The sequence below is a fragment of the Lynx canadensis genome, chromosome B2 (assembly GCF_007474595.2).
Source record: "Lynx canadensis isolate LIC74 chromosome B2, mLynCan4.pri.v2, whole genome shotgun sequence".
NCBI classification, from domain to species: domain Eukaryota; kingdom Metazoa; phylum Chordata; class Mammalia; order Carnivora; family Felidae; genus Lynx; species Lynx canadensis.
The window spans coordinates 77451637-77479105 of NC_044307.1; the positions used below are offsets into that span (position 1 = coordinate 77451637).

Here is a 27469-nt window from a genome sequence, read left to right on the forward strand (position 1 = left end):
GAATAATTTACTCTTGTGTTTATTTAGCATGTTATTTTATACTCAATTCATACAGGCCCAGCTTTTCCATTTCAATGATACTCTCATTAACTAGGTTCTCAGACCATTTTGTTGTGCCGTGCTAATTGTCTTAACTGACAAATCACCTTTTTTGTCACTAAATAACACAATGACAACAGCATGCAGTCATGCAGTGATTCTCAACTGAGATTTTTGCCCCTCAGGGAACATTTAACAACGTCTACAGACATTTTTAGCTGTAACTTGGGTGGGGGAGGATTCTACTGAAATGTAGTGGGAGGAGGCCAGGGATGTTTGCTAACCATTCTAAAATGCACAGGACAGCCCCCCCATAACCAAGAATCACACAGTACAAAAGGTCAATAATCACAGAGAGATTGAGAAACCCTGGTATAATGGATAAGAGTGAAAACCACAGGGCCAGACTGCCTTGGTTCAAATTCAACTCCACTACTTACTAGCTGTGAGACTGACCTTGGGCAAGTTGACCTCTGTGCCTCAGTTTCCTCATCTCAAACTGGGGAATAGAGTACTCAACTCACAGGGACGCACTGAGGAGTAAGTAGGAATGTGTGCTGTAGTTTGTTAAATTAAAAAAAAAAAATCAGTGAATGACTGCAGCAAGTTAAAAGTGCAAGCATCACATGCAGTCATCCCTTTTGGCCTGTTCTCCTCAAATATTAACAGATACAGTGACATTCCCCACTTTCTATTTACTATCACCCTCCACCTACAAACTTATAACTGTTTTACTCACTTTTCTAACATAATCTCCTACACTTACTTTCTGCCACTGAATGAATAAAACCATCAGTTAACTGTCTTCTGTAACAGGGAAAAGTTATTTTCACTGCAGAGTATACTCAAGGGGTTTGAGATACAGAACATTTACTTCCCCCTCAAAACCTAACTTTCTATAATCTTTTTCCTTATACTACCATGAAGTCTATAAAGCACATCTCTTTAGTCCTAGAACAAGTATAGATCACTTGGATAATCACAGTACAAGACATCTTACATAATAATTCAGTCTGATCCCCTTTTAAAATAGAAGAAACTGAGGCTCAGAACTAGCCAACTTGCCTAACCACAACTGTCAAATGCAATAATTTGATTACTTCCCTGATTATGAAATAAGAGAAATAAATAGAAGCACCCTGACCCTTCTTTTGCATCCCACATAGAGCACTGGGCAGAAAACTGGCCTGAGATACAGGTAAGTTCAGTGATTCTTGTTCTTGCATCAAATAGCAATTATCCATCTTCCTCCTCAGAAATTAATTACCAACTTCAAGTTTTTAAATTGTAAACTTCATTCTTACCCAGCTAAAAGTTTCATTCACTGTTAATGAGCAGATATCCTTTAACAGATACTCTAGAAAGATCCAATTTATGCAATACATTACACTTAGTTGTTTTTTTACCTCAATACTATGTTATTTGATTAACTATACTCTTATTTCATTTTTCAAAACCCATATATGAAATCTGAGGTGGCAATAGGCACTATGTATTGGTAAAAAAGCCTCTTTCAGATATAGAGGAAGCAGAGTTTATCATAATTGGAGATTTAATATTTTCTACCTCTGAGGGAAAAAAAACTCTCCATCCTTTAACCAAATATATGAACGCTTGTGGACAGCTAATATTTAAAACATATAATTCAGGAGCACATTCTGTAAAACATAGCAGGAAATACCCTAGACTGATTTTCATTTATTACACAGAACTCTAGTTATTTAGAATTATGATTATTTTCACAAGTATGACCAATAGCAACAGCTCAATACACATTTCTTGAAATTCTGGGCATTTCTCAGTGGCTCAAAGCTTTCAAGTATTCTTTCAGAAATAAAGGCATGTTATGCAATTATTTAACAGGTTTGAGCAATACTTGTTTTTCATTAATCTACCAACATTTTAAATTTAGACAATTTTCACTTACATTTGATTCTTTGCTGCTTGCCTCTGAGCTTTTCTTTCTTTCCTTTTCTGATCTGGTGGCTTAGCAAAAACAATTTCAATATTTTCTCCCTCCAAATCTTTGCCATTCATTTCTTCCATAGCCTTAAAAAATGAGGTACTGATCAACAGAAAGGACTTTAACAACAATTTTAATTCATTTGAAGTCAAAAAATCATTTCATTAATGTTGGAAGGATGAGATCCAATAGGACTGTTAGATTTTTATCTAAAGATCCAGCTCTTCAACTAATTAACTTTTTGACTTAGTTTAGTGAGTTATACAATTTGCTAAGGCCAATGAAGGTTAACTGGAGTAGATTACATGACCTCTGAGTGTCCTTCAACTTTTTAGAATACTCTTGATACTAGAATGACTAAAAATCATTAGTTTAATTTAGATGCCTACAATAGTTCTTTTACCTTGACAGCACCATCTCGCTCATCAAAATGAATGAAGGCATAATCTTTTAGTTTCTTCACTCGTTCCAGTTTCCCAAACTGACTAAATGCTTTTTCTAAAATCTCTTCTGTTACAGTATTGGCAAGGTTACGTACAAACAGCACTTTTACCTGAAAATTAAGAAAAAAACAGAAATTCTCTGTGTATTTCCAAAGGGTTCAATTTCCAGGATGCCACCACCCCACCCACCATACATAGTTTTAGTCATTACCCATTAGACAAATATCAGAAATATAATATGACTAAGTTTTCAACTCATTTGAGTAAATACCGAGGAAAGACTGCTGGATCTGATGAGTGAAAACCTGAACAGACACCTCATCAAAGATACAAGCATACGAAGAGATGCTCAACCTGACGTCCTTAGAGAACTGCATTTAAAAACAACGAGGGGCACCTGGCTGGTTCAGTCGGTGGTACACGCAATTCTTGATCTCGGGGTTTTAAGTTCAAAGCCCCACACTGGGTGTAGAGAGTAGTTTTTAAAAATCTCTTTAGGGCGCCTGGGTGGCTCAGTCAGTTAAGCGGCCGACTTTGGCTCAGGTCACGATCTCGCGGTCCGTGAGTTCGAGCCCCGCGTCGGGCTCTGTGCTGACAGCTCAGAGCCTGGAGCCCGTTTCAGATTCTGTGTCTCCCTCTCTCTCTGCCCCTCCCCTGTTCATGCTCTGTCTCTCTCTGTCTCAAAAATAAATAAACGTTAAAATAAATAAATAAATAATAAAAAATAAAAGTTAAAATAATAAATAAATAAAAAATAAAAACTAAAAATCTCTTTAAAAACATAAATAAAAAAAACAATGAAATGCCACCACATACCTATTAGAATGGCCAAAACCCAACACTAACACCACCCAATGCTGGTAAGGATATGGAACAGAAACACTGCTAGTGGAAATGCAAAATGGTACAGCCACTGTGGAGAACAGTTCAGTTTTTTTATAAAACTAAACATACTTTACCATACAATCTGATGACTGCACTTTTTGGTATTTACCCAAATGGGTTGAAAACATGTCCACATAAAAACCTGCATATGGTTGTTTACAGCAGCTTTATTCATAACTGTCAAAATTTGGAACCAAAATGTTCTTCAGTAGGTGAATGGATAAATTGCAGTACCTCCAGACAATGGATTATTATTCGGTGTTAAAAAGAAATGAGCCATCAAGCCATGAAAAGACATGGAGGAATCTTAAATGCATGTAACCAAGTACAAGAAGATAATCTTAAAGAGCTACATATTGTATGATTCCAACCATAGGACATTTGGGAAAAGGCAAAACTATGGAGACAATAAAAAATCAACAGTTGTCAGGAGTTAGAGGGGATGGTGGGGATGGTAGGGATGGGGGAATCAGGGAGGATTCCTACGGTAGTAAAACTATTCTGTATGATGCTATAATGAATGCATATCACACATTTGTCAAATCCATAGAACGTACAATAGAATAAATCCTAACATGAACTATGGACTTGAGAGTATATAAGAACTCTGTAAGTTTTTCAAAATAAAGCAAACAATGCTTAACAGTTTTTATTAAATTAGTAATTACTTTGTAATCAATGTAATCAAAGATGGAGGTGGTTATTTCCTACTAATGTGAATTCCATGCCTTGAGATAGTTGTTGAACACTTAACACAGGTGGTCAAAACTAATTAGAATATGCTTCTGAAAGGTGGATAAAGAAGGGAGGGAGCATTCAAAATACTGACAAATTCTTTCAATCCAGAAATCGCCTCAAAGTACAGTTATAAAAGTTGACCCTTTGTTAGGAAACATCATTTCCTCCTAAAATACCTGAAATAACACCTGAATTTAAAAATCCAGTAAGAACTTAATAGGCCAATGGAAAAAATAATATGAAGTATTTTCTGTCCTCAAGACTACTTATCCTTTAGTAATATTCACAGTTCTGGCATTCACACTACTTTCTTGATTTAAGTGAATGAGCTGTATTTGCTAGCCTATCACCATTAAGAGAGTTTCTTAAATGACAAAGAGTAGAATAACTTAACTAGAACTGCACTAGTGAGTAAAGTGTTGACTCAAGAGATGTTTGTTCTCATAGGATGTCTCAACTGACTGCTGAAGCAGGATACCTAATAATAGCTAAACCTTGTAACTGCAGCAGCTCTGCTGAGGCCAATACAGTTCACTATTTTTAGGAGTAGGACTTTTAACACAAAAACCATGAAAGCTAATGGCGCCATTCTCAAAAATGCAAAAATTGCTCTTAGAATACACACAAAACTGATGGTGAATTACTTCCACAGCATGTAGGCTAACTACTCATCATCATGAGGATGACAGCTACACAATTATGATCGAGTGTCCACAAATAAATTTTTATATTTACTCTATGCACTTGGTTTTATTTCAGATGTGTGGTCTTAATAAAGAACACTTCTCTCACTTTCAAAAACGTGGTTTTGTGAAAAGTATACAATTCATTTTATAAGTTTCTTACTTCTCCAAAGCCTCCCGAATCCCTTTTGCCACCAACCCATCAAAAAAAACTGACTGTCATTTAAAAAAAAAAAACAAAAAAAAAAAACTGTCATTACCTTTGCCATCACTTCAGGATCAGGATCTTCTATAGGATCAGCCCATTCAACAGTTCCAACATTTCCCCAGACCTTGACTTTACCACTCATTAACCTACGCCTTGCCTGGGCAGCTGTTTTGTGATCTTCATATTCAAGGAAGCAAAAGCCTCTGTTTTTTTTCTTGTCATCTGGTTGGTGGTATAAAATGACGTCTGTGAGACCCTCTGAAAATAAGCAACCATTCCAGAAAAATTAGGTAAAATAAGAAAAAAGAAGATCAAAGGATTTTTCTAATACTTGAATATAAAAATGAAAAATAATCTCTTTTCTTTGAAGAGGACTCTCAAAAACATTGGTCCAGATAACTGACCTAATACACACACCTTCCAAGTGTTCTCCACAAAAATCCCCATGAAAAAAAAATGTATTCTTTTTAATTAGACCCAAGGACTATTCTTCCATTAAATGACAAGGGGCATAAAATTTTTACATAACAATTATAAAAATGGCAGTGTAAGTCAGATATGGTTAGACACTTTTCTCATTATGTAAATAAACATTAAAATTCCTTTTGATGGCACTTTCCTGGCCTCAGATATCAGTAACTATTTCAAATGAGATATTAGTATCACGTAAGATTTTGAATGTTCCTGGGGACTGGTAACAGTCTGATAATCTGCTAAATATTCTAGGCAGACAAAACAATAAAATAATAAAAGCAGCTTGATTTGGTCACTATTCTAAAAAATGCTTTAGATTTCAAAGAAATTACACCATACTGACATTGATTATATAATCTCTTGCTTATAAAAATACTTACCATTCCAATAATTTAGAAAATCTAATCATTACGGAAACAATCCCACTAAGAATGTCAAGCTAGCACCTAAAAATGCATAAAACACATAGATTCCAAAACGAGATGCACAGATTCTGCAGACAGTTCAAATCTCAACTGCATTCTTTACGAACTACACAGCATTCAGCAAGTTATTTCCCAAAACCCTCAGTACCTGTTTTCCTTATCTTACAAAATACTTACAGAATGGAGCTACCTATCTCCCGCAGTTGGGAGTAAGAATGCCAGTCAATAAATGTAGTGTTTGTAACAGTGCTTGACATGCAGAAGAATGCAATTACCTTCAGTATTAGAAGTGCATCTCCTTCCACATAAATCCAACTTACCTGTTACTTTGCTAAATTCTTCAAGAATCTGTTCCTTGGTTTTACTCTTAGGAATAGAGCCCACAAAAAGCCTATTGTTGGCCACTGAGATGCAGACACCAATGTGTTTTCCAGAACGAATTTCATGATTATTATACTGAAAGGGGAAGAAGTGTACCATATTTTTAAAATACTTACAAAATATTGTATTATAAATGATTATAAACATAGATGCAACTTTTTAGGCAAATTTCAATGCTATGTTTATCAAGTATTTTTATCCTTTAAAAATATAGTTAGCATACATCAGAGGAAATTGTAATCTGCGACAGATATGAAGATTACACTGACAAAACACTTAAAAAGTTTATGAATTAAATTAATGCAAAAATTTGTTAAATCCTTGAAACTTAGGAAACTTGGTAAGTTAGGAATCAGGTCTATGAGCAGCTTAAATTCAAAACTGCTGATTCCACAATACTTTAATTTCTACTTAAATTCATCCTGGCAACCAGTTATCCTCATGCAAGAGAAATGGGATTCAAATACCAACAAGCTTTCTGCCTTTCTGTTAACCAGCATCAAATCTATTTTTTTCCATCTCCCTTTCACTCTTGTAAGAAGTTGCAATAAGGGATTTTCAGCTTCAAATATAAGTCTTAAAGGAGAGAACCTTCTTTTCCTGAATCCAACCCTACTTTTTTCCCCATTTCATTTTCAACAAACCTACAATAAGGTTGAAAAAAAATAAGTGGACTGATTAGGGTGCACATATAGAAGCAACTACAAAACTACAGTAAAAAGTCAAGTCTTCATGTAACCCATACCCCATAGAAGGATGAGATATTTATTATACAGGCAAAACCCAATCTGTCAAAGTCACAAATCTACTTAATCAGTATGATTTACAAATCGAAGTTCAAAAATATTCAAGTTATCAGGGAAAGTGAATTATTTATATTACACAGTTAAAACTACCTCAAAATTTCATGTTAGCAATAACGGTGGCAGCAGTTACAATTTGATTAATCCCCTACACCTGGCCTCAAAATCGGTTTTGAGTATGTGCAAGTGGAGCTATAAACACTAAAGAATCAACATAAATTTCCATACAATTTATAGGCCAGCCTTATAGCCAAAGTGAAACCATTCCTCTCCCATTTTGAAAGTAAGCTTTATACCCCATGTGGGGCTTGAACTCACAACCCTGAGATCTAGTTGCATGCTCCATTGACTGAGCCAGCCAGGCACCTCTCCTCTTCCATTCTTGCGTTAAAGGTACATCAGGTGCAAGACAAGAAAGCATACAGTAAGTCAGAAAATCAATTCCTCCCTGTCCCTTTCTCCATCTCCAGATACTCAAAATCTAACATGAAATTCAAATGTCCTTCTCCTCCAGTTCAAAACGGCTTTGTACTTTCTACCTCACTGATTCAATTCGTGCTATCAAAGTCTCTGGTCATCATGATCCCAGGATTATTTATATTCTCTACACTTATGCCAGAGACTTAAAAAAAAAAAAAAAAAAAAAGGAAAGAGGACAAGGGTGCACAGCTGGCTCTGTCAGTGGAGCATGCAACTCATGATCTCACAGTCATAAGTTCGAGCCCCACAACTGGGCATGGAGCCTACTTACAAAACAAACAAAAAAAGAGATGACAGTTTTTGCCTATTGAAAACAAACTCAATGACTCCCCATCACCACTAGATAAAGTTCAAATACTTGGACATCACGTAAGTTTATCCTAAAATTCCTAGTATGTCCCCCTTCTCTCCACAACACTAAAATCTTAGCTACTTACACCTGAGTTCTCAAACAGCTTTTAGACTGCTAAGCCTCTGAATAAAATGCTTTCTCTGAAACTTCCATCATCCAAACTCCAGATTTGAGCTCACTGTGCAATACCTACATCCTAAAAAACAGGTCAACAAAACACCCTTCTACGCTTAACACAAACCAACAGTTCTAAAAGGAGTGATTTTGCTCCCCAGGGGACACTTGACAATGTCTAGAGACATTTTTGGTTGTCAACTAGGGATGTGGGCTTACTGCTGGTTATTTAGTGGGTATGAAGGCCAGAGATGATACTAAATATCCTACAATTCAGAGGATAGCCCAGTAAAACAGAATTATCAGATCGAAAATATCAACAGTACTGAGGCTGAAAAAGCCTGCCACAACTTTTTCCCCCATGGCATTTATATTAAGACCAAAAACCTCTTAAAACTAGAAATATATAGATTACCTGCAAACAGTAGTGCTATGGCTGAATCCATCATTGTATGGGATTATGAACAAGTAGACTACAATACCTTATAACAAATAAATTAATCTAAGAAACACAAATTACTTTTAAGACACGTGCATTCCCTAGATTTTTATAATCTAGCATCAGAACACAACCTTAACGACAAATCAATGGCTTTCAATTTGATCTAATCTGTAACCCCAGGAATTGACAAAAACTAAGATATCAGAAAAATAGAAAAAAATACATAATATTCAAAGGTGAAAATAAGAGTTATTCTGAAGATGACAGAACTTGGCATAGTTTTCCTTCTGTGTTTTTCATTTTCCAAAAGTTCTAAGAGCTAGACCTGTTTACTATAAGGAAACATCTAAATCTAAGTTTTAAAAAACTTAGAAAAAAAAAAAAAGTTGTGGGGCACCTGGGTGGCTCAGCTGGTTACACATCTGACTCGATTTCAGCTCAGGTCATGATCTTACAGTTATGAGATCTGCACTTGGGTGTGTGTAGCTTGCTTAAGATTCTCTCTTCCTCTGCCCCTCCCCTGCTTGCACGCATTGTCTCCCTCTCTCAAAAAACAAACAAAAAAAACAAAAAAAAAACTTGTTAAAAAAAAATAGAATTCTTAGTTATAACACGTCCATCAACATTTAACAATTCTGCTTCAAAGTAGTAATGACTGTTTCTGTTATTATTTACAGAAGAAAAGCTTCTTCACTTCTAATTCATCATCACTTCCCCTGCTAATAAGGTTTACCAATCCTGGATAGGTAGAAGGTTATTTAGGATGACTGTGGTCTCTAAACAGTATAAGTGACATGAAGATTTATTGGAACTTCTAAACTAAACTATAATGCTTCATCCACATTTTTTTTTAATTAAAAAAAGATAAAACAATTAGAGCTAACACACAGAGCGTAAACTGGCTCTTCAATTAAAATAAATCATTAAAGGGGCAAAGGAGACCCTCTGGGCATATTGTCCAAAAAAGCAAAAGTACCCAGAGGGGCGCATGGCTGGCTCAGTAAGGCACAGCATCCAACTCTTGATCTCAGGGTCGGGGGCTTACGCCCACATCTGGTGTAGAGACTACTTAAGAGAGGGGGGAAAAGTACACAGTACCCAGAAATAAGCATTTCTTGAAGCAGTGCCCTATTAAACATGCATTTTTATGTGCATCTGAATTATTTAACGGTTCTCACTCTTTAATAATTTTAAGACCAATCTATCACCATAAATTCACAAACGCTGCACCCCAGCAGGTGGGTAACAGTGAGATGAGTGGCAGAAGGGCATGATGAAACTGTTCTGAACCTTAACACAGATTCTAATGTAATGCTGATAAATCGTAATTCTCAACAGGTAATACATCAGGACACTATCACAGTATCAAAATTAACAACAACAAAAAAAACGTGATGCCTTCCAACAAGGAAGTTGGGTGGTGATATTAAGATATTTAAAAAATCTAGCTTTCAGGGATACTTGGGTGGCTCAGTTGGTTAAGGGTCCGAATTGGGCTCAGGTCATGATCTCACAGTTCGTGAGTTCGAGCCCCAAATCGGGCTGTCAGCCAAGATCAGCCAAGATCTGATGTCAGTCAGATCCTCTGTCTCCCTCTCTCTGCCCCTCCCCAGCTCCGGCACGTGCTCCGTCTCTCTCAAAAATAAACATTAAGGTCGCTGGAGTGGCTCAGTCAGTTGGTTAAGCGTCCCAACTCTTGGGTTTAGGCTCAGGTCAGGATTTCACTGTTTCTAAGTCTGGGCCCTCCAACAGGCTGTGTCCTGACAGCATGGAGCCTGCTTGGGATTCTCTGTCTCCCTCTCTCTGCCTCTCCCCTGCTTGCTCTCTCTCTCTCTCAAAATAAATAAACTTTAAAATATATAAATAAGATAAACATTTTTAAAGAATCTATCTTTCAGATTCAGTATCATAGTGAGGTGACCAAATAAAACAAAGATGAACTTTGAACATGAATCAATACAGTTTCACTCTTTCAGAACACCAAAACTGGAGTTGTACAGTACAGAACATTCCCGCCATCTAGGCTTAAAATCTCAAGTCACTTTTTCCTGCCGTTGTAGCCAGTCAGTCACCAAATGCCCCCAAATTTAGCAATCTCAGATTTGGAATCTAACTCACAAGTGGTTTTTCAGTCCTAACTCTTCCCACAGCAGCAAACCCACTACCTCCTCAGCCTACTTTATTCTTAAACATTTCTTAAGTAGAAAATACTGAAGCCAAAATCTACTTCCCTAAAAATTCTACAATAACTATAGATTTTCTTCCCCAGATGACAGCACTTCATATACTCCACACAATGCTCAGGATTTAGCTGTTCTCTAAACCTGGCTAATCATTCCTTCTCTGATACTGGCAAACTAATGTGCCTCCCAAGAGTGTCACCAAATAGTGATATCCATAACATAATACTGTAGACACAGACTGAGATTGAGGAATCTAGAATAAATTGGAGACTATTGCTAATCTTCCACTTCTAAACATTTTTCTGTAACACAACAGTCCATGATTACCTGAGCTTATTTGGCAACCACACCACACTGCTTACTTACACTACAGCTTACTTGTAAAATCATTTGTATATAGGACTTGACGTTTGTCCTGACTCAATTCCATCTTGCTGGTGCTAACCATCTGTTTCAGGCTATCACAATCTTTTAAGATTCTGATTTTTGTCATCCAGGGCATTTATCACTCACTACATGAAGACTCAAGTCACCAGACATATGACAGCAGTCCAGCTATGCCCTGATTTATAAATCATTGATAAAAATTAGAATGGAACATATAGCTTACCATCGCCTATTATTTCTCCTTTCAAAATCTCTAGCCTCTCTCCTTTCTATATAGCTGCTACCTTCCTGGTCTTTGTTCTCTTCATCCAAACATTCTTCATTATTCTGTTTTTTATACCATGCTACCCACATTAACACTCGAAAGTTTAATGGCACCATGGAAACTTAGCCCCATAGTCATGACTACTACCTTCTGGCACTGACTTTATACTATACTAGTTTCATCTCCCATTCCCTTCAACAATACACTGCTTCAACCAGATTACCTATTTCCTTTCACTGCCCTGCTCAAACTTCTTTATCACAAAGCCTTCCAAAATAACCCCAACACAATCTATGCCTTCATCCCTGTTAGCATCTGAAAAAGGCATTTGCATCCCTGTTACCCTCTGAACGATGCATCTGTGTCCTATAAAATCATGAACTCAATCAAACTACCATGTAGGTCCAAAGTCTTCATGTTAAACACACTATTTGCTAAAGTGCTACAAAGTATGTCGTGGACCTATCTTGTCAACTGCATTCATCAAAATGGTTTTATACACCAACCACTTCAGTGAATAAAACCCATCAGTGCCTATCAAAACCATAACTGTTTTAGTTTTTTTTTTTTACATTTATTTTTGAGAGACAGAGCACAAGTGGGGGAGGGGCAGAGACAGAAGGAGATACAGAATCTGAAGCAGGCTCCAGGCTCTAAGTTGTCAGCACAGAGCCCGACGCGGGGCTCGAACTCATGAACTGTGAGATCATGACCTGAGCCAAAGTCGGAAGCTTAACCGACTGAGCCACCCACGCACCCCAAAACCATAACTTTTAATATGCAAATAGAGATCAACTATTCCAGTATTTGTAATATAGGCACTATTAGCATTTTTAGCAGGGTATTTATTTCTATTATCTAGGACTGCAATGGACACTAAAATGCCAGTGGCCCTGAGCTCCAATTCGAGCAGCACACCACAGAAATACATATACACACTTGCCTGCCCTTCTTCCCGGTCTTTGGGACAACAACAATCACTACACATTTGGATATTTCCAAATATCCCCCTGGGGATGAGGGGGAAAGCATTACCCCCTATAAATGTACATTAATTCAAAGTTGACACTGAATACATAATTACAAACGGAAATCAGAAAACCTTTAAACACTAATATGGGACCATAGCTAATATGGGAAATATAAGTTCTTGGGTCATAAATAATAGATTAGATGACACTAGTCAGCCAGTCAGGTTATTTATCTAGCACCTACTGAATTATTACATAGTGGCACTGTTGTAAATGTCAGGGATACAGGAAAAAAGAGCTAGTATGCTGGAGGAGAGAGATAAGCAAATACTTTACAAAGCCAAGAAATAATTTTAAGTACATCTGAGCATTCTATTTTATTGTGTTCATGATACAGTCACAGAGCAACTGGGTGGTAAGCTGCTCAAAGTCAGGAAAGGCCTTCTGGGAAGACCTGATCTATAAGAAGGCAGTAGCCATGGTAGCTGGGGGAGTGTTCAAAAGCGGAAGAGCAGAAGGTGGCCTTCAGATGGAAATGGTCACAGCTTATGTGGGAGGCAAAGTATGGACGGAGGAGTAATAAAGAAAAAAAGAAATGTAAGCAGAAACTTGATCAGATAGGGCCTTGTTTGGAAGCCATTATTAAAGTTTTCAGCATGGGAATGTTGTGATCTAACCTATGCTGTTGAATGGTAAGACTGTAAAGGGGCAATGGAAAGCAGTGACTAGATAGAAGCACTCTTTGAATGGTACTTTAGACTAATGTGGTAGCAATGTAGATAGATGCCAAAAATATTCTGGCAGCAGAAACAGAACTTATTTCCTGTGCTCCTTTTTAACACTACCTAAATGACTACATAATTAAAGAATTAGGCTACCTGATGACATAATTTATATTGCTGGCTTTAAACTGTTAGGTCTGGTCAACGATAAGAACTCAAACTAAACAAACCTGGTATCGAACTAAAGCTATATGGCCTCCTATAAGTCACCCAGGCTATTTACTCTTCTACAGAATGAAGATAATTCCAGTTGCTTTAAAAAATAGGTAGTATTTAAAGGTAATAATGTAACACCCTAGCACAGCTCCTGTGTCTTAACAAGCACTCAACAGGTAACTATTATTCACCTTTCACAAACTTAGCTCCTGCTTCCCTGGCAAGATTTTCATCATTTGGCAATAAATTTATTGCCCAAAATACGAAGCAAATGTTGGCTGAAAACCAGTCATTTAAAAAGCCTACAGGTGCTTAACTTCATGCCTCTTTTTCAGCTGTTATTATCAATTAACCTATTTTTATAAGTAATTCAGATGCAAATTTAAAATCCACAAAAATTTTTTAAAGTAAACTCTACCCCCAAAGTGGGGCTCAAACTCACGACCCTGTGATCAAGAGTCACATGCTCTAGCAACTGAGCCAGCCAGGCACCCCAGAATCCACAATAGTTTTTAATCTGGGGGACAGGGAGGGGAGGGATTATTCCTGGATCATACCAAAAATAAGGCCAAATACATAATCTTTTTTTTAAAGTAAGTTCTACACCCAACATGGGGCCTGAACTCATGACCCAGAGACGAAGAGTCACGTACTCTACCAACTGAGCCAGCCAGACTATCTCGATCTAAAGGTACTCAGGACACTCAAAGGACAGGAAAGCAAAAAGAAACGGTCTTCCTGCTTCCATCTTGTCTGATCTATAAATAATCCCAAATAGACATTTTTTTAAAACTTATTATCTACAACTAGAATGACCATTCTATTAATCTTCTATAAAAATTCACCTTGGATATTTGGTGTAATTCAAGTAGACTCTCATGACATGACACAAGAAGGGACAGTTTTCAAAATATGCTCCCTTAAAGAACACATTTAGAAGAGTACTCATTTCCACAATACTAAGTAGCAAAGGACGTCCTAGTTAACTTGATTTATTTCTCTAGAATATTTCATTTCCTCAAAAGTCTAGTCCTCCCTTTTTACTGTTACATTACGGCAAGCCTCCCAATTCTGTTATCAACATAATCCTACCACAGTAAAACACCCTTTAAAAAAAAGCAACGATGTGGGGCACCTGGGTGGCTCAGTCGGTTAAGTGTCCAACTTCGGTTCAGGTTACGATCTCGCGGTTCGAGCCCCACATCAAGGTCTGTGCTGACAGCTCAGAGCCTGGAGCCTGCTTCAGATTCTGTCTCCCTCCCTCTCTGCCCCTCCCCAGCTTACACTGTGTCTCTCTCATTCTCAAAAATATTAAAAAATTTAAAAATAAAATATTTTTTAAAAAGCAACGATGATATATCCATTTCACCCTAGTGGATATAGTGGTAAAACCATTACAAAATGCAAAACTTCCTAATTTATCAGAGAGGAAAAAATAAACATGTTCCCAGATAAGGACTCCAATCACAAAACCAGAAAAAATGTAAAAAAGAACAAGAATTATTATTAGTTCCTGGATAAATTAAAATGGCTGGCTAGCTACCTATGGAACTTTCTGAATTATAACTGAAAACTTAACTATATTAATGAGACTACATCCTAAGCCCACAGCAATGCAATTTTGGACTGTATTATTTGTTAAGCCAAGGCAACTGCCCAAACTGAAACATTATTTCATAATGACTATTTACTGGCACTCAAAATCGTCATGTTACAATAGGATTATAGATCATCTTCCTCTAATGAAGTATTTTTTATGGATTTTGGACATTGTCTACAAATACTGCAGTGAGGACCTGCCATAAATAGTGCATTTTGGTAGCAAGAATTAAGTGGCCTACAAATGTTGGTTTAATGATTCCTTTTAAAAATGTTAATACACAAATCACCACTTATACACTAAGTAACCACCCTTGTTAAACAATAAAAGCTTTATGTAATACCCAATATATAAAATGGGTCTGAAATTAATGGTAAATTCTGTACTAGCTTGCTGCAGTAAGATAGTTTGCTGCCTTCTCATTCACATTTCCGTATTAAAATTTACTGCTACTCTGTTGCTACCTGGCAAAAATGTTCTATTTGTTTATAGATTAAACCAGATGATTTCTAAAGTTATCTTTCCAGAACTCTAAAAAGTCCTTAATTTTACATGAACTGCTCAAAACTAAAATTTTGACAGCCCAAAGGTTACAAGTGAATGGTTCCCTATAGAACTATAGCTGCTCTGAAATAGGAAGCATTCTTTAAATGAGGGAAAAATCACCCATGATTTAAAAGTACCTAAACTCCCAAATTCTTTTTTAGAGACACCACCTATAATCTTTCAAGCAGCACTATTCTAATGTTAAGTTTTTATCATAGTCAATTACATACACCAAATGAGAAATTCAATCACCATGGAAAGCAAAACAAAGTATAGTTGGCTTTTCCCCTTAAGGTATGCCTTAAAATGTAGCCCATCTGATGGTGAGGAAAGGAAAAATTCAGGAAAAATCAATCCAAGAATTTTAAGATTGTTTAGTATCCCCTACAAAATATGTAAGCCAATAAGGCAAATTTAACAAATTATCTGCCATAGTGGACAATTTTACAAAAGTTCCTCCCCAGTTTACTTTTTGATACATTTCTTGGGTTGAAATTAACCCTTGACCTCTTCAATTATAAAATGTAGAATCCATGTGAGCCACAAAATTTAATAAAACTAGTTTAAAGAAGAGCTAAGCCATAATTTGATTAAAGCTTTTTTTAAAGTTGGCAACGTAACTACGTCTTCACACCTTACATCTGATACTTTAAATCAAATATTGCCACTCAGCATGAAATCTTTTATTTCATGAACTAGAAGTTTGTCATCACAATGTCTTTGTGATATATTTTATAGGAAGAGGAATGGCCCAGGTACAGCCACAAAATAAGGAAGGCCTACCTATTACAGTCACTTTCTTAAATCTTTTAACATTCCTATTAAAAAAAAAAAAAATCACCAAACCAGATGTTTCAAAGAACTAATAACTCAGAATTCTGATACAGTGCCTTATATATAGATCCTCAGTCAGGTACAGCCAGAAAATAAGAAAGCCCTACCTATTAGTTACTTCCTTAAATCTTTTAACATTCCTATTAAAGAGTAAAAAAATCACTAAGCTACATGTTTCAAAGAACGAGTAACTCAGAATTCTGACACTGTGCCTTATATATAGATCCTCAGTCCAGTCAACTACACATATAAAGAATACTGCTACAATGACTACAACAAAGAATGTAAAAGTGCCTAATCAGCACTTCAAAAAACATTCGGTTAACTCTTAGGCAAAATAAGAAAAAACTTGACTTTAATTAAAGACAGTGAATGTGAAGACTGGAAGAAAAAAACTTACCAGTTTAACAGCCTCCTGAGCGGCTTCTTTTGTACAAAAAGTGACAAACGCATAACCTCTATTGAGACCAGTGAGTGGATCCATCATTAGACGAAGATCCCATATCGGTCCAGCTTTCTCAAATAATGGAACAAGTTCATCCTCAAACAGATCTCTTGGGATCTTCCCCACAAATATCTGTAAATTAAACATGAAGTAAAAAACCATGGAGAGTTTCTTTAGGAAACCAGATACCTGCGCATTTACTACAAAAGATACAAGTTTTTAGTTTCTTTACCTCAGTGCCAACAGAAGGCTGCTGACCTGAATAAACGGAATCTGGAGGCGGTCCCCCATACTTCCTCTGTCCAGTGGTCACATCAAGTGTGTAGCCTGTTCTTTCCAATAGTGCCTTGAAAAGTTCAAATGTCATTAATACATTTAATTCACAAGACCACACCCATGCATTTCACAGTTAAAAATCAATCTTGTTCAAAGCATTCCATTTACCTTGGCAACAATCCCTACAGTTTTCTGGTATGTTTTAGAATTTCTCCTTTAATGTACCCTTGTAGTAGCTCTAATTTTTAATGAAAATTTCAGGGCCCTACTCAAATTATTTCTGGTTTCCAATTAACTAGTGTTTAGCAAACAAACAACTAATATTGATTCATCAACATCTTTCAAGCCAGGGTCTGTACCTGTTCTAATTTCTCCTAACTGTACCTAATTTGCTTGAGTTTAATTCTCTCTCAAAGGAGGAACTGGGTAAAGCTCCTTAACAAACTCCCTGTATCCCACACTTCTATACACACTGCCAGCAATTCTGGGCACCAACCTTTGTAGAAATTACATTCCCTGAGAATGCCCCTTAACTTAGGAGTTACAGGAAATATAACAACTTAATTCATCTGACATTCAAGCACCATGCTTCCCCAGATGGCATGGTTCATTCAGAACAAATGAGAGCCAAAATGACTTTGAAAACTTTATGTAACTGCAACAATGTGAAATAACTTCTAGGTCTTATCTCCCCTAAAAGTGAACTGTTAAAATTTAAACAGTTCCTATTTACTAATCAGTGGTAGTTTCTCCTATCCCTTGGTATAAGGCAAAAGTACTAGAAAGTTGTCTACAATTAGCCTAAACAAACAAAAAAACCCAAGAATTATTCTCCTCTGCCATCTCAACCAAAGTACAAAACCTGCTTTCTAAATAATAAAATCTAGTAATTGGCTAATAAATTCTGAAAAGAACAAAAACAAAAACAAGCTAACACCAAGCACAATGACAAATTTTATCAAAATGCTGTCAAATGACCTGGGGTCACCTCAGTCTCTAGAAACGAAAATGACTAGACAGATTTCAAACACTTTCTACCCAAAGAACGTTAAATATCTGTGAAAAAATACTATGATAAAAAAACTCCTCTGTTACTAAACTCTAACAAAAAGGCCCACAAAGTACTACGTTATTTTGAAGCAGGCTTTTTCTATCATACCCCAATGTTTATTTACGGATGCAACATTGGGCAACAAAAATAAACTGAAATCTATTACTAGAACATAAACTAAACCACTAAATGTCTCATCTTCCCTTTTTCCCATATATAATCCCTGCACTTTTCACCTTCATCTTTATATGACTTAAATACTTTTTATATCAATCCCTAAAAAATAGAAAAAAACTTATTCCTCAAACATCCTATAAAAGTGTCACTATGTCTTCTTGCTGCAATTTAAGAGACACTAAAGCTTCAAGCCACTCCCTCCCAGACAGAAAAGTCAAAATAAACTTTACATTTTTAATAAAAATTTAGTAACCCTAACTCCCAAAATGTAAATTTAATCACAACTGATATAATAAAGACATCTACACTCCATTTCTATGGAAAAAACTGGATTTATGGTTTAAACACAATTCACTCACAACCTGACCTGTAAAAGCCTCAAATATATGAATGACATTAACAGTTAATTCCTTATTCCAAGCTTCCCTCCTCCCATACCATTAAAACATCACTTAACACTCATAATTAACTTTCTTAAACCATAACTCTTGGTTCAAAGAGCATCAGCACACTGTAATAAGAGCACCAGATTAAAACTAGCATGATCCCATTTTCTATAAACTGAAACCTCAACACAACTAAAAACCAAAACAAAGATCACAACCTAGTTGCATTTGAGGCCATTTATTGCTCTACATGACCTTAAAAAAAAATAACTTCCACTCCCAACCTCAGTTTCTTCACTTGCATTTCCACACTCCTCAATTTTACTGATAAAAGCTGCCTTTAGAAATGAACAAATCAGCCTTAAAATCAACAGTAATAGAAAAGAAGAAGGTAGTGTTAAAAATTCTAAATCCATTTAACTTGGGAGTTTGTGAATTCTAAGATAAGTCAACTGTTAAATGTACACTCCTCACCAAGTATGGGATGAACGGATTCCCTCCCATTTTTGTTCTACTGTCACTAATCTGGACTTCCAGCTTTTCAAAAAATGTTTAGAAATATGGTAGATGGTATTTAGGTCTTTGCTTTACAATACCAAGAAACACTGATTTAATGCATAACTTAATAACAAGAAAAACTTAAAAGTGAGCTGTTCTAAAAACAGAAATAACTAAAGGCACGAAACTTTTCAAAAAGCAGTAATTAGAAAAGATTAACAAATTATCTCAGGTTATTAGCTCTCAACATCTTAAAGATGCACACCCACATTTCACATCCAAAGAATATTTACACCAAAGCTAAAAAAAAAAAAAGTCCTTGAAAGAACTTAAAAACGACGGGGGGGGGGGGGTGAGGGTGGGGATTAAAAAGAAAAGTTTTTAAAGACATACCTTAATTTTTGCCTCATCTGGTCCTTTGCTAGAATCTGCTACTTTGGTCCCTTGTTTTTCTCTCTGCCTATAAGTCTTCATGACTCCACATAAAAAGGCACTTTTGTTCTATAAAAAAATTTTCCAATCACATTTAACAACGGTCTTATCTGTATCTAATTCAATAAAACAAACTATATCAAAACTACTCATGTTTTTTCTAGTTACACTGACATCAACATTACCTGAACATGAGAGAGATCACTGTCTTTAAACTGCTGAAGAACTGCCAATGCGCCGTCTTCATTGAATTCTTTTAAAGCCTCGATAGCTCTTTCATCTAAGTCACTATGTGCAACCAGCCCTGGAGAAGAGAAAACTGAATTAGTTGTCAACTTTTAATATTTTTAGAAACTTTTTTTAAGAAACCATATTTGCCAATACAGGTACATGCTTGCCAAGTAAGAATTCTTCCATTTCCCTTACCTATATGAGAAACACACATGCTTTAATCATTCTGAACTAAATAAAACCTCTCAACCACACTTACAATGAATCAACTTCTTTTACATCTTCTTCTAAGTCACATAGTTTCTAAACGCTAAGTATTTCTACAGTAAATATGTAAATCCTAAAATCAACCAACAAAGTACCAAGCATGACAACTGAACCTCTACACGATTTCAAATACCACTAGGAAAAAAGCAACAGCCACACCAAGACAGACAAGTCTATAGTTACCAGTTATTTAACAAGAATCCTACTATAAAAATACCCCAAAAAGTCACATGGCCTGCTCCCAACATTTAGCAGCTGTTGCTACCATCATATACTTATCCATCTGGCCAGCCAGCCTTTACCTCCTAACCCTTCCTTCTTCCCTCCCTCTACACCTTAACCTCTAGTTCACAACTATCACAACAAGGCAAAACTCTAGTTCCCACACTTATTGGAAACCACAAAAAGTTGCTATTTTAGCTCAAAGCCAGAAATCCAATAGAAAAATTTCATAATATAATTTTGCAAGTGTTAGTTCTTACCTGCAACGTAAATTTCATCTAGTTTTTCAGCAACTTTCTGTGGTAAACCAGCATCAAGCAATGTCTGAAAATTTTCTGAATGGATAACTGCAGAAGTAGTATCCATGGGCTCTTCAGTACCATTTCCATTAACATGTTCTGTAGCCATGTTTCCAGAGATCTGTTCAAACGCAATAAGCAAAATTAAACTAGGATCTTCAAAAAGGGTAGAGGAAATATAAGAGCCCCAATCTTTACTTTCTCTACCAATTTCTACACCAGCCAGCCTGCGCCTCCCTTTAAAGAAGCCTTACAGTCACTATCGCCTGACAAGCCAGATTTGGAGCGCGGGGCAGAGGAGGACAGATTCACTATGTTTTTCCTTAGCACCACCCCTGACTCACCTGCTAACACTCCCTAGGAAAAACCATATTACAAATGGAGCCCAATCAGCACGAGGACAAGCCAGCGTGCCACATGCAGCTGTGGCAGTACAGAGAATGAGGTGTGTGGAGAAAGCAAAGCTGGGCTTTTCTCTCTCAAAGGTAAACCCCCAAAGTGCGCGCTTTTCCCGCCTGCCGCTTATAGATCTGTAACAACAGCCAGCGAAGAACAAAGCGCTCACACAAGCTACCTTCCTACCACCCAATTTCTCCACCCTTCACCCCCGCACCCAAAGCCCGCCCCCAACTCCGCACCCAAAGCGGCAGCCTCACCGCTGCGGCCACCAGGAGCCCATTAGAAACACGTGCTCTGCGCCTTCAAATGTCCTACAACTTCCTCCAACGGAAACCCACCGAGTCCCAGGCCAAGACGACCATCACCGACTCCCAACGTCAACCTGAAGCCAAGATCGGAGCCCCCAGAAAGCAGCAGCAGCACAACCTCGCCCCTCCACACCGAGGCCGCGGCGGCGCCAGGCCACAGGCTCTCCCCGCCCCCCCCAGCGCCGCCGTCTCCGCCGTGACACATGGCTCTCTCCGCCCCGGGCGCCGGCGACCCCCGGCCGCCCGCCCGCACCGCCGAGACCTGAGCCGCGGCGCATGGTGCAAGCCCCCACCCCTCTCCCGTCCGTGCAGTGACTGCGGCGCCGGAGCCAGCTGTCCCACCCCCAGGCAGAGGCCAGTAACCCGGCGGAGTGAGGGCGTTCCGCGAACTGCCTAACGCCCGCCGGACCGCGAGCACCACCCAAGCTCGCCGCGCGGCTGCGGGACGGGACCAGCTCCTCTCCGCCCACTCCCGCGCCGCGGTGACGGCCACGACAGCACCAACTCCGCCGCCGCTCACGGTCCGCGCGGGCCATGGGGCCGCCTCCTCCCTGGAGCGCCGCAGACAAAGCCCGAACAGCGGCAGCACATGGAGAATAGAAGGAAGTGGCGGCGCGGGCTGCGGCCTACTCTCAAGCAGCCCCAGTCAACGTGCTCCTCTCCCCCTTGGAATCCATTTTCCAGAAAAGCCGGGTTCTCCCCACACCTCCCTCGCCCAGCTCACTCCACAATGTCACGGTGCTCCCCTCCCAGACCCGGGTCCTGGCGGTCGTTACCTCCCCGTTGGGCTGCGGCGGAAGAATCCTGTCCGAGGAGATCGGGTTGCGGGAAACGCGTGCTCGCTGCTCCCTGTGTCCGGCGCGAGTGGAGCTGTTGTAAAATGGCGGCCGAAGCTCACGCCGCTGGCAGCAAACCCGATCCAGTTCCACTCGCCTCCGAGCGCGCTCCCGGTGCGCGCGCGCGCGCCCGCGTGACCCCCCCCCCCTTTCCCTCCCCTCCCTCGCGCGTCCGCTTCTCTCACTCCCTCTGCCCCTGCCCTCCTCCAGCTCCTCCTTCTCCCCCTACCACCACCGCCACCGCCACCGCCACCACCAGCAGCCTCCGTCCGCCTCCTTCTCTCGGTCTTTCTTCTTCCCCTCCCTGCTCCTTTGCCCCACCACTCCCAGTCCCGTCCGCGGCCGCTCAGGCACGAGTGACCGCCTTTCCCCTCCTCGCTCGAACGCTCGCTCACACCCTCCCTCGCTCGCTCTCTCGACTCCGTCCCCCAGTCCCAGCCGAGTCGGCTCCTCTCTTTCTCTCTCCCGCGCTGACGTGACGACGTAGCCTACGCCTCGGGACGCGCGCCCGCGGGCTCCGCCCCCACGCCCCGCCACCTCCCTTGCTCCTCACCTCCCGGGGGAGGGGGACGCAAGACCCCGCCCTTCCGCTCCGGCGGCGACGCAGGGGCCGAGAGTGAATGAAAGGTCCGCCCCTTCCCTTCCCGACACTCCCCCTCCCGCTCTCCTCCAGGCGGGGCGGGCCGGCTCAGCGTGTCCCACTCGTTCTCCTTTGTCAGGAGACAGGCATCTCCCCACCCCGCCCCACCCCACCCCCACCGCAGCACCACGCGCACGCCACCCCCACCGAGCTCCTGCCCGTCCCAACCCCCGCCCCGTCCCGGGCCCGCGAGGCACGGGGCGAGGGGCGCGGAACGCTACCGCAGCTGCTTGAGGACACCCACCGATCCGTGCGCGCCCGGCCCCCGCCCCCGGCGCCGCGGCCGCGTAGCCGTTCGCGGCGGTGTCCACGCCGCCGCCGCCCGGCGCTCTTCTCGCTCGGGAAGCTGCAGGCGCACGTGTCCCCCGGGGCGGGGCGAGGCAGACAATGGGGCGGCGGGGGGAGGGGAGTGGCGCCGAGACCCGCAGACCTCTGGTTAACCTAGCCGGTGGGACTCGAGCACGGGAGTCGCTGCGGGGAGAGCGGTTCTCCCTGGCCGGACAATGGGACCTCCCGGGGCCCCGCGCCCGCGCAGCTTCACTTTCGCGAAAACCTTGGGCGGAGGGAGGGGTTCCCGTGGCTCGGACGAGGAAACCTTGGCTGCTTTTAGGAGGAACGGGGCTCGTTCCAGCGGACCCAGAAGCGACTCCGGCCGTGGGATGATACGAAGGCCAGATTTGGAAGCGAAACCGCCCGGTGGTGAAGAGTTGTGCAATAGTCTGTTTCAGTCCCTGGCCTTTTAAGCAGTTAAGGGCTTCCTCATAGCACAGTTTGAGCAACTTGAAGTAGCACAAAGCTGTGTGGTTAGGGCAACTGTGAGGAACATATCTGTGTTTCTTTTTAAAAATCTTAGCAACTAAATGTTACGTGAAGTGACATTTCCTTTGTAGCCGTTTACTAGTACAAGAAAGACAAGACAAAGACGTTAGAATTTCAGTCGCGGTATGGATACTAACTTTATCCAATTCAACTGTAATCTAATAGTGTCCTTTTTATTGAAAAGCTTTTTAAGAGCTCACTGGTTCCCGAAATAAGCTCTATGCTGTGACAACAAATCAGTGGTTCGAGGAAAAGTTAGATGAATACTCTTCAAAGTAATTAAGCACATAAAATGCTAGATTATTTTCCATAGGTAGCTGGAAATAGGAAATATTTGACCAAAGTACTATCTAGCCTATCTGTTCAGCAAGGATCTGACATCTCCGCTACCTAAAAATCCCTTACTATTAAACATATCTGCTATGGTATGCAGCTAATTCAGCAACAAGGATTTTAGCTCCTAATCCAAAGGTAGATAATCTTATAAATGAAAAACAACCCACATATTTACTACAAAAATAAAAAATGAGTAATCTTAGGAATTAAAGAATGAAAATAATGCATCTGAACCATCCAACGCTTTTTTTAGACCTTCCTGGTGATGGACATTCCTTAAAAAAAAAAAAAAAAAGCCTTTACCTAGGCAATGTGCTCTACCAAATAACCAAGACTCCCAAATTAAACTCTCTAGCTCTTCTCTGACCTCTGATTCCTTTGTCTAACAATCCCTGGACCTTTATGTGGGTTTTCAGGCCCTCCAAAACAACATTTCAAAACTGAGCACATGTTCTCCCCCCAGCCACCCACCCAATCTTCTATCTCCAGAGTTCCCATCTTCATGAACATCGATCATTTGCATCCAGCAGCATTAGCTGGAAACTAAAGAGAAATCCAAGACACCACTTTCTCCCTCTCAAAGCCTTGTCAGTTAACCAAAATCTTGTCAGTTTTGTGTTCTAATGTATCTCCACTTCTCTATATATTGCAGCCAGAGGACAAGTCACCATCAACTACCACCTGGACTAATGATCTATAGCTTCGTGATCCGTTCATCCACCTTGCAGCTCTCCTAATCCATTCGAAGCCCAAGTGTCTTCCCCCACCCTCACTTCTCTTTTCATTGCAAATAAGACCCTGTGGAGCATCTGCTTAAAACCCTTCATTAGTTTCCCATTACACTTAGAACAAAAGCAAAAATCTTTAACTAGATCAACAAAGCCCTCCATGATCTGTTCAACCTGTCTCCTCAGCCACATTTCAGCCACTCTTCCAGCTTTGGCTGGCCTTCTTTCGATTCTGACACTTTTCAGGTTTGTACACACTGAGGACCTACACAGAGAAGTGACTGATCCCCTAACCAGGCCTGAGAAAAAAGCAATCAGCCATGCTCTCCATTTGACACCTTTTTCAGTGAAGCAATAGTGTAATTTTCTTCCTGATCTACAGAACTTACTCCAGGCTTGACTACAAGAATTACTACTACTGAAACATAGGAATCCCTAATAATACTAAATAACACAATAAAACAAAGCAAAACAAAAAAAAAAACCTACTAGATTGATTTGGTATAATAGATACATGGGGCTAGATTAAAATGTATATGAAAGATCTGCCACAAGAAAGTGCTCAATAAGTATGTCTTCCTACTTGCTGAATCTTCTCTAGTACTTAGCACAGAATGTTTACTAAATATTTGCTGAATAAAACCAAAGAACAATAAAAGCTGAGACCCAAACAACCTTGATTCCAATATCAGATCTGCTACTCATGGAGAGTGAGGTTGAATAAATCATTTTACTTCTCAGAATTTCTATTTCCCCATCTATTAAAGAAGTTCATTGAGGGGCACCTGGGTAGCATCAGTTAAGCATCTGACTCTTGATTTAGGCTCAGACCATGATCTCATAAGTTTGTGAGATCCAGCCCCATGTCAGGCTCTGAACTGACAGCACAGAGCCTGCTTGGGATTCTCTGTCTCCCTGTCTCTCTGATCCTCTCCATCTCATGCATGCTTCCTCTCTCTCTCTCTCTCTCTCTCAAAATAAATAAAACATTTAAAAAAATTAAAAGAAGTTCATTGAAACAGATACTTTTTAAGATCTCTTCTAGCTCAAACATTTTATAATGTATAAAAAAAAAAATCTCCAGGACACCTGGGTGGCTCAGTCAGTTGAGTGTCTGACTTAGGCTCAGTTCATGATCTCACAGTTGGTTCATGAGTTCGAGCCCCACATTGGGCTCTGTGCTGACAGTTCACAGCCTGGAAACTGCTTCAGATTCTGTGTCTCAGTCTCTGCCCCACCCCACTCATGCTCTGTCTCTCTCAAAAATAAACATTAAAAAAAATTTTTTTTTAAATTCTCAAACTCTTTCTCTGACTTCTCACTGCTTTAAAAATATTCACATGTCCTATCTGCCATTTAGGATCTTCCCCATTTGAATCCCAACTTCCCTTTATAGCAAAATAGCCTGCTACTCCCCTTATATGGACCCCTTTTCCAAACAAAATAAACAGCAAAGACAACAAAGATTGATAATATCTGATTGGAATATCATCCCTAGTGTAGATGTGGAGAACTCAACACACTCACTGTTAGTGAGAAGACAAATTGATATAACTTATAGAAAGTAATTTGCCTATAATGCTTATTGCACTATTGTTTTTAATCCTGTACATAAGTGTGTGTGTGTGTGTGTGTGTGTGTGTGTATTATTATATATATAACCTAAACATCCAGTAATAGGGGACTGACAGAATAAATTGTAGTGCATTCACATAGTGCATTATTCTGGAGCCACTGAAAATAATGAAATAGCTATGGATGTCCAAACATGTAAAGATATTCAGGTTACATTCTTAAATTAAAAAAAAAAAAAGTCAGGGTGCCTGGGTGGCTCAGTCAGTGAAGCATCTGACTTCCACTCTCCTAGTGATCTCCCCAGTTCGTGAGTTTGAGCGCCACATCAGGCTCTGCACTGATGGTGTGAGCCTGCTTGGGATTCTCTCTCTCCTCTCTCTGCCCCTTCCCCACTTGCATACTCTCTCTCTCTCTTTCAAAATAAATAAACTTAAAAAAAAGTCACCTATAGAATAATGTAGAGTGTGACATTTATTCATTCAATTGAGCACCTTCTGTGTACTAAGCTCCATTGTATGCACGAGGCTTATAATGATGTATGTCAAGATATAGTCATAGGTGATCCCTGACTCATGAAGCTTGCAGGTCTGTATGTATGTGTATAACCAGGTAAGCATGGCTATAAAGATTTTTGTTTCTATAGGAAATAATTACAATTAGAGATAAGGATGGGGTGGAGGGAGACCATCACTTTTTACTTCATACACTTTGGTTATACTTTTTATGATAAATATGTATTTTTATTTATTTTTAATTTTTTTAATGTTTACTTTTTGAGAGAGAGAGAGACAGACAGAGCATGAGCAGGCGAGGGGCAGGGAAAGAGAGGCAGACACAGAATCCAAAGCAGGCTCCAGGCTCTGAGCTGTCAGCACAGAGACTGACACAGGGTTCGAACTCGTGAATTGTGAAATTATGACCTGAGCTGAAGTTGGACGCTTAACTGACTGAGCCACCCAGATGCCCCAAATATGTGCTTTTAAAGAGTTAATCATTGTGCTTGCTTCAGCAGCACATATATTAAACTGGAAAGATACAGGGAAGATTAGCACGGCCCCAGCACAAGGATGACCTGCAAATGTGTGAAGCTCCCATATTTAAAAAAATTTTTTTAATTAAAAAAATTAAAAATTAAAAATTAATTATTTATGTGCCTCATGAGTGTCTTTTTATCCATGAAGTAGTGAAAGGGTTAATTTCACTACAGTTAATGAAATGCAGGCATATAGGCATGCCTGTTTGAATTTTTTGTCATCCAAAATTCTTCCACTTAGTGCCACACTGTTTAGAAAAAAATCATATTTTCTTTTTTCTACATTTTCTAAACTTCTTTCAATTGCCATATATTACTGTGCTAATGGAGAGGGGATCCCAGAATTAACATAGGAAA

The 27469-nt window shown here is 39.6% G+C and overlaps 1 protein-coding gene and 1 pseudogene across 5 annotated transcripts in view; one reads left to right on the forward strand and one right to left on the reverse strand.

Annotated features, from left to right (window-relative positions):
* LOC115514163 (synaptotagmin binding cytoplasmic RNA interacting protein) overlaps positions 1-22108 on the reverse strand; it is a 30659-nt gene extending 8551 nt beyond the window's left edge. For 2 of the 5 annotated variants that reach the window (XM_030315936.2, XM_030315935.2), the window contains exons 1-10: positions 21922-22091; positions 20400-20559; positions 19605-19723; positions 19381-19488; positions 16832-16945; positions 16555-16731; positions 6179-6314; positions 5012-5217; positions 2406-2555; positions 1967-2088 (exon numbers count right to left, since the gene is read on the reverse strand). In XM_030315936.2, coding sequence (XP_030171796.1) covers positions 1967-2088; positions 2406-2555; positions 5012-5217; positions 6179-6314; positions 16555-16731; positions 16832-16945; positions 19381-19488; positions 19605-19723; positions 20400-20547 — 1280 coding nt within the window. In that variant the 5' untranslated portion in view covers positions 20548-20559; positions 21922-22091. Of the gene's footprint in view, positions 1-1966; positions 2089-2405; positions 2556-5011; positions 5218-6178; positions 6315-16554; positions 16732-16831; positions 16946-19380; positions 19489-19604; positions 19724-20399; positions 20560-21921 lie in introns of all 5 variants that reach the window. The other 3 variants (XM_032593206.1, XM_030315938.1, XM_030315937.1) reach the window with 2 other exon arrangements.
* Positions 22109-27075: 4967 nt separating this feature from the next.
* On the forward strand, positions 27076-27190 carry LOC115515097 (annotated as a pseudogene).
* Positions 27191-27469: the final 279 nt, after the last annotated feature.